Source organism: Melospiza melodia, chromosome 11 (assembly GCF_035770615.1).
Source record: "Melospiza melodia melodia isolate bMelMel2 chromosome 11, bMelMel2.pri, whole genome shotgun sequence".
Classification (NCBI taxonomy): domain Eukaryota; kingdom Metazoa; phylum Chordata; class Aves; order Passeriformes; family Passerellidae; genus Melospiza; species Melospiza melodia.
In genome coordinates, this window is record NC_086204.1 from 25,388,411 (window position 1) to 25,403,385 (window position 14,975).

Here is a 14,975-nt window from a genome sequence, read left to right on the forward strand (position 1 = left end):
TCTGCAAAACCCCACTGCCTGGACAGTAGCTGGGGTGTCAACTTCTTAAGAAGTGTCCAGGGGAGTAAACATGGTTAGAAAAAGAAAATACATCCACCAGATGCAGGAAATCATTAGTGCAGCTGCAGAATAATTCTGCATACACAGCTTGAGGTTGGACTTCAGTCCCCAGACCTGACTGCACTGGGAAAGGTGGGGCTCTATCCTGGCCAAGAGGCTTCACTGGTGATGGCCACTGAACCCACGACTGAATTATCCATTGGCCTAATCAGAAGAGCCCTGTGAGCCCATCAGTGTTCTGCTAATCCAATTTTGCAGTTTGTGGCTTGTTCCTACAGCTATTTTAGGAGCAAAATTATAAAAAAAGACAGTGTAGGGACTGTGTATGTACAATGGCACATCAACAGCGTGTTGCAAAAGAGGCAGAGGTTTCCAAAATGTCATCTGGCCAGCACAGCAACAGCTCATGACTGACCCAGAACCCTGGAGAGGCAGGGACAAGAGTGGGACAGCAGGCTGATCTCCCTTGAAGGAAACTTGGGAGAGAAAACAGCTGCAGAAGTTACACACCAGGACAGGCATGTTGGGTTACTATGAGTACACATGTGCATCCCAATGTTTTTAAAGTATTTCTTTGGAGATTATGTAAGAGTACAACACAAAATCTAAAAATTAAATCAGACTGCTAGTTAAGTGATGGCATTTTAGCACTTGACACTTATGAGGCTAAATTGGTAAATTTTACCAATACATGGATACAAAAGCACAGGATCTAGCTTAGCACACTATTATTGCCAGCAGCTGATGAGGTGGCTCACTCAGGTGAGGTAAGTTGGTAAAGCTGTTCTGAGCATCCCACCTACACCCCCAGCAGATGCTCAGTGACAGGGAGCTCCTGTAGCCACAGCCAACATCAGCTGAACACCTGGACCAGCAGCAGGAGAGGGACCAGTCCTCCTGTACCCAAATAACCATCAGAGGGCACTGCAAAACACCCTGTGCCAAACAGGATTGTGCAACGGCTGTGCTGGAAGCTTTCATGTGCTTGAGAATTTCAGCTGCATAAACTCACTCATTACTGACTTCATGCTGTCCTTTACAAATGTTTCCAGTTCTGGTTCTCTCTCATACACACACACTTCTGTTTACAGCAATGCTACACTGATGACTCCTCTTTTTAAAGCACAAAAGAATTTTCTGCTTATCTTCTTGTGGTTTTATGATGACTTATTGTTGCTATTAAGAAAACAGTAACAGAAACCGGACTCTGTATCCTGTTTGCTATTGTAATATTTGGGAAAAAATTGCACCAACTGCAGTATGATCTTAATAAAGAAAAGGTGTTGATGTTTGAACACTTGATGTTGTCAAGAACAAGGCTTACAAGAAAGCTACATGTTATGTAGCTAACCACAAAAAGGCAATATTTTGTTTTCAGGCTGAAGCCCTCTGTTGAGTACAAACTGCTTGTCAAATACTCCCTCTCTGGAATAGTAATTTCATAAAGCAAGGTTATTTTTTGTTTTGAAAACTTCCTGCTTGAAAGGCAAAGTGTCTGAGATCACCTTTTCAGTGTGCTTGTAACGAGTGGAGCCAAGGTGTAAGTAAATATCCTATTTGTGTATAGAACCCATAGTGTCTGGAAAGCTGCCCCCAAAGTTTATGAAATTTTCCATCACTTTTCTGAATGTCAAAGTGTGTTAGAAAAAGCTCCTGTTGGGAAGAAATGTCACCAGTGCCTTCAGTGACAGAAAAACAAAAGACTATAGGAGACTTGGACAAAGGTAGATATTGGAGAAATGTATAAAAATCAATTTTAAATTCTCCCTAGATAGGTAGGGCACGTGGGGAAAGAAGCCAGGAGACAGCAATCCCATGTGGGGACTGAACTGTCACTGCCACTGCTCTTGGCCACCCAGGGAAGGACAAAGAGCAGCCCAGGACAGGAGCCCGTTCCTGGTTCTGGGTCTGGGCTGGTGTCCTGTTCCAATCCTATCACTCTACTTTCTTCTCCTATCCCGTGTTTGCTCTTATCTCTCTGACTTTATATGCTTTTGTTTCCTTCAGTTTTCTTCCTTTTTATCAGCTTCTATAGTTTTTAATTCTGAACCTCTCTTGGAGCTTATCTGTGATGTAAATTTCACCCTCTTACTAAAGCATTAAAAAACCTTCCATACTCAAGACACTCCTGTTAAAATGCAATAAAAATTCTGTTATATTGTGCCTTGGATTTTTGTTGTAATCCTCATATTTAAATTTGTGTTCAGTATTAACAAAATTAAAGTCAATTTCTTTACCAATGAATTACAGGTAGCATAAATAAAGAAGAAAAAGTGAATGACAGATATTGTGCAGATAATGTGCCTTCATATTACAGTCAGTAAATCTTGTACTAATGAGATACAAGATTTAAATGTGAAGAATGTGTTTCATGAATTATTGTCAATCAATGTCTATACAACAGGATAAGAATAATCTTGAATGGCAACACACCTATTATTACAAATTCCTAAGAACTTCATTACCTAAAAATGTCACTCTTAATTTACAGAGTAACAGATAAAGATCTTTCAGCTGTATAACTCACTTTGTCTGCTTCTGTGTAATTGAAACACTGGTTTTGAGAAGTCTTGTAATCATTTATGTATTCTGCATCACTCTGAGTGGTGGTTCAGTAATGGTATCCTGGTTAAAGTTGGTTTCAGCTCCCTTTTAAATAGACATATCCCACTTAAGATATATTAATCTATTTTTGTTTTCTACCTATGACTTGGAGCTGGTCAGTGGCAAAAAATATGATAATTTTCCTTGTATGAGCATATTAAGCTCCATAATATCACTATAATGTAACCAGTCACTGGTGACTATGTTCAGAAAAAGGAAAGAAACTGAAAATGACAAGACCAAAAAGGAGGAGTTGTTCTGAGAAACCCAAATACACAAAGGAGACTTTACCTTTTTAATTTCTGACAATGGAAGAGACATTAAAACACATCACACCCAACTCCACTGGCTAAAGAAACATCTGGTAATTTACATCCCCAGTGATTAGTGGAAGGCAGGAGGTATCTGCAGCAACTTTCAGTCTCACCTCATCCTTTATGTCTTCCTGCTGCTGGGCACTGAAGATCTCCATTGCAGCCATCAGCCTCATCATTAGCTCATCCACTGTTGTGTTACCTAGCAACAAAGGAAGATAGCTGAACTTCATTTCATTAAAGTTATTAAACAAAAAAGAAGTAATTTTAGAATTAATCCATAAGAAATAGCCAGACTAGAAAAAAAAAAAATAAAGACAAGAGTAGAAAATGCAAATATCTCAGGAGAATGCTTTCAGCTCACCTTTTTACTGAAAACTCAAAATTATTTTTACAAAGGTTGATCACAGGTTAGAATTTCAGATGGTGCAAATCTGAACAATTGCTTTTATGCTTGCATAAATTAACTCTCTTTTGTCTTTTAGTCACTGATGTTAAAGGAAAGCAGTAGATCTGGAATTCCTTTATGTGAAATTGATTTTACAGTTTTAGAATTCCCAGGGAGACCAAAGCAACTGCTTAGGCAGGCAACACAAGGTAGGATATTGGCAGCAGCATCCAAGTGGATTGGTTTGAAACAGTGGAAAACCCACAAAACAATGATTGAATAGATGTGACAAAATAGATCCATGTTTTATTTGGATATAACTAGTAATAAAATTTCAAATACTACATTTTCTTCAGTCTATTTGCTTGCAAAGCTACCAAAGTGGAAAATTCTGTCATCCATGTGTGTATCATGAAATAGAACACATACATAGGAAAACAGATACCTCCCCATGTTTTCCTTTCAGGGTGCCTCCAGTCTTCATTAAGACTGAAAGATTACTTTAATTTCCTACCAAGATGCATTCTTTGGTTTCTCTTTCTAAACTGAAGACTAGACTACCCATTAAAGCCACTTGTCAGAGTAGTTAAAAGATCTTAAACCATGAGAAATGGTCACAAACTATGAAGTCTTAACATCTGCCAGCCCAAGCAGCTGTTGGACCCCAGCAGAACAAGCACCACTAAAGAAAACAAGACTGTCCCCATAGTTTCCAACCCCAGGAAAAAAGTAAAAATCAAAAGCAAACTAAGACAGTCTGCATTTCAATAAACACCAATGGGGTCTTAGGTTTCTATATAGTTGTATCTCTTCTGTCAACATGCCTTCTCACCCAGCCCTGAAAGGCCCCCATTGTTCCCATTTCTAACATTTGCTACCTTAGCAGAAAATGTTATCCCACATGCTACAACATGCAGGACTTCAGAGGCTACCATTCATTGAGGCAGTATTGTTAAAAGATACCAGTGTCCCCATTCCTGGGAAAGTAACAAGCAGAGATTGTGTGATTTTTGTTAAAGGATGAATTTAAGTAAGGCTACAATAGGTGATTGTTTTAGTTTAGTGCAAAAGATTGCAGAAAACCTCACAAATCATTAAAATTTAACTCATGCCATTAAATAATCTGGATTAAGCTGCATTGTATGATGACTTTGAATTGCTGCTAAAGGAGTTAAGGAATTTAAGTCAGTAGCACCAGTGACTTCAGTGGGATGGCAAAGGTTCTGAACTGTACTGCAGAGTCAGAAAACCAAGCTATTTATAAGACTATTTCCATGAAATAACCTATGAAACCTATGAAATATGTTTTATAAATTACAGACATTCATACCATGAATTAGTGTTGTGCTGTACTTTGCACTGAGGAGACAAAATCCATGCAGAAAGTAACCATTTTGTCCACTGCAGATTCCTCAAGAAAATTATTAATCCCAGATGCAAAAAGAAACACTAATGCTTGTCTGCAAAAGGCAGCTTTTCCTGAGGCTGAATTTCCTCAGGAAAATGAGATTACAATAAAGATTGCCAGATATAAGCAATAAAAAAATGAGGACACAGTGTCATGAAGGCAAACTTGTGGAGAAAGCAGAAGAAATGAGAGGCAGCCATTCTTTGATGTGCTCTAATTTGAAGAGTTACTGAGAACAGCAGTCAGAGGGCAACACTCCACATCTAAGCCACCTTGCTGGCAGTGAAATCAGAGGAATGGTTACACCAGAAAGAAGTGCCCATGTAAGAAAGCACAGCCAAGATCTTCTGGAAATCAGGAATGTATCTGGATATTACTTTGGAAAACTAAGTGTAGCTCCTTATTCAGGAAATTAGGTTTCCACTTAAAAAAAATAAAAGAAGAATGTAAACTATAATTCTACTCTAGTCATGTCAACTCCAATCTCTAACACCATGCTAATTAATACATTTATGAGTAGTAGATAATTATACTCTGGCAACTTAAAGAGTGTTTTGTGTAATAAATTAATATTCTGGACATCTTAAAAGAGAAACAGTTAGCAAAGACCTCTTACAACAGTTTCAATACTCACATGAGGAACACCTGTAATCTAAAGAACTGTACCTTGTATTACATTCAACACTTCATTAGATGATCGTTTTCCCATAATAATAAGGAAAAGTGGAAACTGGTCTGTCTTCTGAGTTCGAATGGTTTGGGCTACAACACTCCCAAAATGTCTAGTGCACATTGTCAGAAACCTGGTGAGGGAAGAAATAAATTGTTAGCATTGTAGAGGATTTTTTAAAGTTAAGTTAAAAAAAATAATTATGCGAAATTCAGAAGTTTAACTGTATGTTAACTACTGTTTAACACATTCTGCATTCAGTTCTAGAGCTCTTTATCTCTTTTTATAACTAAATTATTATATTTATAAACATGATAGGGTCCAGATTGTCTAAATTAAAACAATTAACAGCTGCTTGAGACAGTGATTTATTTAATGGAGAATTCCATTTCCTGTTACACTATGTGAAGACTATAATTCAAAACTACTCCCCAAAACAATAATGCTGAATCAATTGTTTAAAACTTCTAAAGAGAAACTAAGTAGAGTGACAATCCAAAAAACATGGTGAAGTATAAAAATAGTAAATTTCATACAAAAGCATAGTTTAATAATAATAGATCAAGAAATTGGTTTTATCAGTCACAGAATTAAAACATGGTACTTCAGATTTGTATTTTCTTTTACACCAGTGCCCTGCGAGTGACACACTTAGCAGTGTGGTCTAAAAAACAATAATTCTAAGCTTTTGACCAAAAAAAGCTCTTAGATATTAGCATACAGAAGTCTAACATTAGTATTCTTAACACGATCTTGAATAAATGAAAAAACTGATAAAGCTTTTCTCTTCCATTAAAGGACTGTTTGAAATTAGCATTTCTTTCAAGAGAAAAGGGTAGCTTATGATATGTTTTCAGATCTGATGGTAAAAAGTAAATGTCATAATAATAATGAATTATGAAAGACCAAATGCAAATATAGAATGCTTTAATAAGATCCAATTTAATAAAGTCTGTAAAAATAATGGACTTTTAATAACACGGGTCACAAAAGGCAAAACAGTGGAAATTCTGAGGACTAGCCACTGGTACAGCTTATTAATTCTTAATTATGTTCATGAAAGGCAACTTAAATCGTGTGTTTTCTTATGCCTTATGATAATATTTTAGGTAACAACTACTCTGAAATGTATGCTCTAACTGAAGAGCAAAGTCCCGTTGTCACATGCATTAGAAGCCAAATCTATTTGAAAAGACAAACTGCATTAAAATGTCAAGTGCTCCAAGTAATTTCTTCTCAAAGAAACTGAAAAGATTCAAAATTGTGACTTTTTAATCAATATATATATTGTATCCAATAAAATGGCTAAAAATTCATAAGTCTGACAAGTACAGCAGCATTGGGCTTATTTGATGCAGCTGAAGTACTAAAAAAATCTCAGAGAGAATTTGGATGGAAGGCAATGGGTGGGGGTGGCAAGCAAGCATTTCAAAGCCATAAGTGTTACTCCCTGATTCTCTGGATTTTTCAACTCAGAACAATCAGCCACATAGAAGACATCAAAAAGCTGAACAAACTCTGCTCTATCAGAAACAGCGACACAGACACGTAACATCTGGTAAGGATGAAACAGCATCTGTAAAGTCTGGACAGGTCAACTCTTCTGATAAATAATGGCTTTTGATGTTTTCCTTTCAAGGTGGGAACAGGTAAGTGGAATGTTGGCCTCACAGAAGTCAGTGGTGATCCTCCACAGCAAAATGAAAATTACTTATGTGAGTTGCAGGTTTCACCCCTGGAAGCAATAAAGGCAGAGGACAATTGAAGTGAATTCCTAGACCTGTGTATCAAAACTGCTTAACAGTCTGCAACACAGCACAGAAGAAAAGCACTCAAGTTTCATGGAAAACCAAAATATTTAACTGGAAGTGAAGAAGTGCTGTAGAGAATAATGCTTAGAGGGAACAAAACTAAAGAGACTCCTACAGTCCTAGTTGTACTAGTCAAAGGTGTTGATTTGTTAATTTTTTTTAAGTCTATTTTGTATTAAGTCAACCAATAACTCAGTCCAAAAATATGCTTTTGTAGGTATAGGTTGTGCATTCAAAGAATTCTGAATGAAGAATTATTTTTTTCCCGTTTTCTGCCCCCGTGGAGTCCATCAAAGACACAGATGTCCCTCCAGGGAAAAGGGCTGCATCTTGCACACTGTAGCGTGCTCCTGGAATGTGCAAAGGCACACTTGGTGCTACATTTTGAATACTTTTTGCATGATACAAAAAAAAAATAAAAGAAAAAAAAAAAAAAAAAATTGCAAGCTCTCATTGCTTTTCTTACCCTCTTCCCAGCACCTTAGTGTTATTTAACAATTGTCTTAGCAAATGTCTAGTGCGCCTAAGGTCAAATTCTCTTCCATAAAGAGAGAAATCAGCTCTCAAATGTATGGAAAAATGCATTCAAAATAAATACTAAAAAATTCATAGTATTTTAGATCTTCATAGTATTCACAGTATTCTAGATTTTCTTTACTTTCTGTAACAACAGAAATAACAAAGATCTGGTTATTTGTTATAGTCTTACTCATATAAATTCCTGATGTTACTTTTTAGTTTTATGCACTGAAGGGAAAACTTTGGAAAAGTTTCCTCCTACAATGAGGCCCTTTGGCATATGGTGCCCGCTATACTTCTTGGAAAGGACTTTCCAGCAGAACAGAAAGGCTGCACTGGAGATGGTTTTGCTGTATGTTCTTAGCCTAAGGTCCTCCTCAAAAATCAGCAGCAGCAGAAAATCTGACAATCTCTTCTAAAAGACCTATTTCCTTCCAGAACACAAAGTAGATGACTTTGGGCCAAAAAAGTGTGATTTATTCATGACTAGATAATTCCCAAAGCTAACCTTAAACAGCTTTTAACATTTCAGAAATGGGTTTGGAAAAAAAGTAACTTCTTTGCTGAGCATGAGGAAAACAATTATGAATATTAAATATGCAAGGTTTCTGATTATTTTTAATAATAATTATATAATGTGCAAAGTCAACATAAGACTCATTAAAATGTTAATGTAAAAATAACATTTTTGTATTAGGTATTTACATTTTTAAAAGAGTAAAAGCTGAGGTCCTGAAGTGGCATATTAAAATAATCTTGCTCTCCACAATTCACAGTTACTGCCTTACCCACATTGGTAGGGCTGTACCTCAAACACAAGGAGCAGCAGACACAAGGCATGTTTTAAAGATGTATACAGCAGCCTAAATCAAATTATGTGGGTATCACCTTCAGGATCCACATGCTAAACACCAGATTCAGATGTTAAAAAGCAGGATTTTATCCGCTTTATGCAAAAGTAAAGCCTACATGAGAGGGTTATCCATCTCCTCCTAAAACATGGAAGATCTAACTTCCACCCTGAAAGTTTGAACCAGATTAGACAAATACTTCACAAACCCATTCAGAGTAAACCACAGAACTCTAGAAACACTTTAGTCCATCCTTGGATACCAGGCAAAGTCACTGGTGAAAGTATAAATGAAATATACCTCGACCCCTTGCTAGAGCACTGCACAAAGAATGGAACACACAAGATGCACTTTCACCATCACCCATTATGTACTGCATGGCTTCCTAAGGAAAATCCAAGGCTTGCCACAGGTAGATTTAATACACAGATTTAATAATAGCCTAGATAGGAACAGACAGTTTAGTTACTTTACAGATGTTGGTAAAGTGGGAGAAGCTACAAGCACATCAGAATTCAGATTAATTTTCACAAGTCAAAGAATCACCCTGAGAAGTAAAACACAATTCTGTAAGGTCAATGAGAGTCTCCAAACTGGAGGAAAGATAGCACAAATACAGCAGAAGAAACAAACATAAGTGAATACAACCAAATCCTTCCTCAAACCAGCCCAACAAATCTGTCTTGACCACCTGTTCCTCTGCCTTCACCTTTTTTGCACAGGACACAAAAAAGTTTTATTTTTTCACCTTTTCTGTTCCAGCTTAATCAACTAGGTTGTAGTTTGAGTACAGTGGGATAGAACATTCTTTGAGATTTTGTTTTAGAGTGGAAACTTAAAACATATGCTTACAAATCTACCAGTTTAATTAATTCCTTGGGTTTAATAACTATTTTTCTCATATGACCTTAAAACATTGCTAAAGGACTGAAAATCTTGATAACATCAGAGAGGCTGCTTTCTATTTATAGTTGGCTATTATAGACATCCATATCTTCCTAATCACGACCAGATCAAAATGCATTCTCTGCTGATTTTCAGTTTTCCAAATTTGGACATTTTTAGATTACTAACATGAAATTACCTTGAAGCACATAAATATTTAAGCAGGGATAGTTTACCTTTTCTGGTGGGTGTATAATAAACAGTTTAACCATCATCTATATACAGGCTGTTTTGTTCTCCATCTAAAGAGACAATCACCTTTTATCCTTTCCCTTTTTTTTCTTCGTTTCAGTGCTATTAGGAAACTATTCACAAGTGCAACCCTGAACAATTCCATGCAGTAATTATGACTAAATGACAAAGAGATGCGGACAATTACCGAGTCCATTTTGAAACCCTACACTAATAAAGTCATTAGATGCTGCCCTTGCCATGAGCCTTCTAAAAGCTTCTGAAGTTACAAGAACACACGGCATTGTTCAGTGGGACAATTGCTGCTGGCAGAATGCAAACCGTGAGTTAAACCATGCTGCAAATTGATCTTGACATTCTGTTAAGACCGCCACTAAAATCAAAAGCAAAGGAGAAAAGGAGAAAATGAGCGGGTGGGATGTAATCATGGAACAGAAGGGTTCCCTCCTCACCTTCTTTCCTCTTCCTCCTCAAAACAAACCATACAGAAAATTACAAACTTGCCTGGTGTTTGAGAACCTTTATTTTTAAAACATTAATTAGACTTCTGACCTGTTTTTATTGACTGGCACTGTATTGCTATTAAAGTAAATTAAATAAAAAATTGCAGAATACAATAGAAAAGGTTTTCACACCGCTCTGTGAAACCTGTTAAGGATTTAGTGCCTGAAGAACACGTCCAACAGTTTCGCAAGCAACATATACAGAATCTGTGGTCACTCCTGAAGAGGCAGTGAGAAATTAACTCACCTCCTCCCACTCTCACAGACCCTACACCTGCAATATATTTGCTGAAGGATCAAATGGGATTGGGGAGCTGGAGTAATATGGTCAACTGGTCTTCATCCAGGCATGCATCATTCAGTAGGTTAGAATTAAGGGTCAGCAACTGTGAATATGGCTAATCACTTGATGACGGAAATTGCAGGTGAAGACAACCTGCTGCTGAGAAGCACTTTGGTGAATTAACTCTTTCCTAAGCTTTAGCAAAGTGAAAAACTATCATTTGAACATTAAAACTAACAAATACCTGTCATCAGAGCAAAATTGGCGACACCTTGAAATACAGTGCCCAAGGGCAATGATATCAAAAGCTAAAAAGCTGCTACAGATTTTTGAGTTGTTCTCTTATGGTTTTGGCTTTGCTTAACAAACACCATGTGTACTGGAAAGCTCTCAATATTATGCATTATCAGTGTTGCAAATGCTGTGTGTAGAAATATAAGGTGTGTGTGCATGTGTGTATATATATATATATATCACTATATATATAGTGATATATGTATACACACACATGCACACACACCTTATATTCCTTGTATCCAGGAAAGATGTTTCCTGTTTATATGGGTAGCTTTGTGGCCTTTCTCCTCCTTTGACAGGTCACAGGAATATTTCAAAGAGTTGCTCCTTAAACTGAAGTCTAAACTGTAGGAGATAAAGATTTCATGTATGCTCCTTAACAGTAAAAGCACCACATTATTTTCCTTAATGAAGGCTACTTATTTTATTTCCCCTTTAGTATAATGTTATTATGATTAATGAAAAAATTGATAATCACTGAACTTACTCAAAATGCTCCCTTCACTGCAAACCTGATATCAGAGGCAATTAAAGCCCATGGAAGCAAAAAAAAAAAAAATTTCCTCTCAACTTTATTAACTAGACTTCTACTTTATTAAGAAATATTTAGCATCTGACTCCCACAGTTGTAATGCTTATGCTCTTGCACTGATGCTGGCAGGTACCCAGTGCTCTCACAGCATTTTACTCCTACCAACAGACTCTCTTCAATCTATTGGAATGGAGATTGGAGATTGAGAGATTCCAGAAGAAATGGGCTATTGTACAGTAATGCAGGTTTGAAGCACATTCTTCTGTCAGTGTTAGCTGACAATCATTAGAAGTTAGGGAAAATGACACAAATTTGGAGCTGGTTTTGTTCTACAGTGTTCAGGATGGACCCTCATTTCATTAATGAGAAAATTTGAAACTATTAGGATTAATTTTGAAATAGAATTACATCTGTGGATCAAAACATTCAGATTTTTTGGCTTATAAAAGGAAAGTCTTTATAGCCGTTTGAATTTACTCATGCCATTCCAAAGTACTGAAACCATGTCTTTACTACTGACATTGAGCTGTCCCTGTTGACTGCTGTAAATCAAGAGGGCCTGATTCCTCTGCTGTCCCACCCTGGCTTTTCCAGCATTTTTACAATGCAATTGGAGGAGTACAAATTAGCTGCTCTTGGGCTACACCAGCAGGCAAAACCCAGTTCCTCCTCTTGTTGCTGTGGTCTTCTCAGCATTCAACTAAAAAGCTGCATTTAACTGTGCTCACAGGGCTAGAGAACAGAATGGGCTCCAACATCACTGTCACTGCGTCACTGAAGGGTAGTGATTGAACACAGGGAATGAGTATTTATTTATGGGAATGCCCACAGTGCATTGGCACTTTCCAAAGGGAGAAGGAAGCATCATGCCCCCTCTGAAGAAATCACGGTCTAAGGAGCAGGATGTGACACTAAACACAACCGAGAAATTATTCTAATTCGAGCCAGCATGCCTTGTTTACCCCTTACTATTTTTTGACCTCACTGTTAATATGACAGTTTCTTTGTTGTTGTTAACAGAAAGCAAAAAAAATGAAGGCTTAAAAACCCTATCGTCCAGCACAATCGGGGACTAAGTTCATTGAGAGCAGCTATAAAGCCTTAAACAAGCCCTTTATTTTGTGTTTTAAGAAGTGTCATAAGGAGTTAATAGGACACAGCTGTACAGGCTCTTTCTAACAAGCAGCTTCTGTCGCTTTGGTCACCACAGGTGTCTGTGTAACCTGCAAACTCTTATTACTAGTGTATCAAAGTTGTGCTACTTAATAGATTTCTTTAGTAAAACACAACAAAGCAATTACATGGCTGTTGATCGTTAGTCATAAAAAACCCCTCAAACACAGTTTTTCAAAAGAAACTACACTGCAATTTTTTGTCATTGTAAAATAAAAGAAACTAGAGAATTAAATAGAAGAGCAGACAATAGAACAGCAGGTAGTCAACTGAACTTAGCCACTACAGATGGTTTAGAAATAGTGTTTCCTTCTACACCAACTTGTGGGATAAAAGAAAAGGAGGAGGCTCCTTACTGCCCATGAATGGCAATACCAAAAGACTTAAGCAACTTTGCAGTCTATGTATTTGGTCCTATGAAAGAACCTAGATGTTTCTTTTTCCTCTATTACTTTTTTTCTTTCTCAGAAACTTTTAATCTGTTTTTGCAACTGCTTTTTTCCATAACCTTTTACACTTCTCTAGAATAACTCAAACTAGAAACGTTGCTGCTGATCCCTCCAATGACAAAATGCAGAAGGTCAAGTGAGGAATTCCTGAGAAACACCAAGTGTCATTTAAAAAGCACATTAGAAAAAGAGACTATTCCATTCTCCAAGGTCACCTCAGTAAAGAAATATTAACTATAATTTATATAGTGAAGACTAGAAATGCATAAATGCTGTATCCTAGTAATCCACAAGAGAAAGAAACATAAATGTATCATTTTCCTTGCTCAATAATAATTTGAATTTTGTAAAGAAGTGGCAATCTTATTCCAGACCAAATGACTATTGCATCTTTCAATCAAAAATTAGAATAACTCTAATTATAATAATATACTTAGGATGTTACCCTGGCAAGACATGATCAGTCATCTTCTTGGTAAATAAAGTAATGAAATAAGGTCCAGTCAGAGAACCAAACAGATCTGATTTCTAAATGTTACAATAATAATAATAGCATTACTTTCAGTAGATCATGATCAACTGATAAGTAACTAAAGAAGAGAAAGGCCTTAGTATAACACTAAGAAAATTTGTTAGCAATCTACAAAAGTTGTAGGAGGTGGAATATACAGTTTCAATTTCTTTACTCATCAGCAAAATTATGGTCTCTCTAAGACATAAGATAGGTTTTATTATATTAAAACCAAAATATCTGAACATTCCCAAAAGAATGTTCTGTAAGAAAACTGTAGCTCAAAAAAGTTCATAGGAATTGCAAGTGTTTAACATTTTGCATAATGTGTTCTTAATACTAAATTATCACACAAATGTTATTGTTTAAATAAGATTTTCATTAACAACAACAGTTATTACCCCAGACAGCTCTCATGTAGTTACACCAACATACACACAATTAATGCCATGTAATATCATGACACTGCAGTGCATAACTGTGAAGGCACATGTTTGAATATAGAATCATGTTTGAAAATAAACTGAAAAAAGAAAAGAAACAATTCCTTCAATTACTTTTTCCTGCACAGGAATAAGAAGTCACTATGTGATGAATACAAGGCCAGCCCAATTCTCAGTGAATGTCAGCCAGCTCCATTGATCAGCTGAGAACGAGCATGAATTTTAGGTCAAATAGATATAAAGCACCACAAGATTTGATAGCCAGAGATAAGGGCCTTCCTGAGAAAAGCTGCTCCACTCAGAGTCCAAAGAGTCTCACCTTGCTCTGTTTGCTTCTTTTGTCATGTCCCATGCCCAGGTTATGAAGTTCTGACTCAGGTAGGAGACAATGGATTCAGCACAAAGCATTTGTGAGCAGAAGACGTTGGTTAGTACACTTTCATCATGGTGGAGGTAGATAGCAAGAAGCTTTCTCTGGAAAAAATGTGACAAGAGATGAGTGAAAAGTTACTGAGGCAATTTACAATTTAAAGCTGCTGCTGCAGATTTGTGTTTTAGTACTCACAATGGGATTTATCAAGGGTGACAAGTATCTCAACACAAGAAATAATCAGCAGATTTCAAGTCAAATGGTCCATCCCTGCAATTTTTAAATATTCTCAAAATCTTCCTAATATTCTGAGTACTAAAATACAATATATTATGTGCTTAGGACATGAAAAGAACAACGAATGTAAAACAAAAACCTTAGAAATGAGTGAACTTTTTTGGCTTGTTGCCCAATAAAAATAACATTTCAATGAACAAGAAACATGTCTCTTGACTGGACAGCATCTGCCACAAAAAACATATGAAAAAAATGATAGTGCACTGCTATCACCACCTCTGTAGCCAAAAAAAGAGGCACTACATGTTGAGATGGTGTCTATGGTCTCTGGAAACAAAATATTCTGTGCTGTTCTTCTGGAACCCTATCAAGTAAAACTTGAGCTTCGCTGCCAGCAGCTGCGTCCCCATGAAAA

General features: G+C 36.7%; 1 protein-coding gene across 3 annotated transcripts in view; it reads right to left on the bottom strand.

Moving 5' to 3' along the window:
* The window catches only part of FAF1 (Fas associated factor 1), a 149,678-nt gene that overhangs the window by 24,555 nt on the left and 110,148 nt on the right, over nt 1–14,975 (bottom strand). For all 3 annotated transcript variants that reach the window (XM_063166089.1, XM_063166090.1, XM_063166091.1), the window contains 3 exons: nt 14,273–14,427; nt 5,441–5,577; nt 3,092–3,180 (listed from right to left, as the gene is read on the bottom strand). In XM_063166089.1, the coding sequence (XP_063022159.1) occupies nt 3,092–3,180; nt 5,441–5,577; nt 14,273–14,427 (381 nt within the window). The remainder of the gene's footprint in view (nt 1–3,091; nt 3,181–5,440; nt 5,578–14,272; nt 14,428–14,975) is intronic.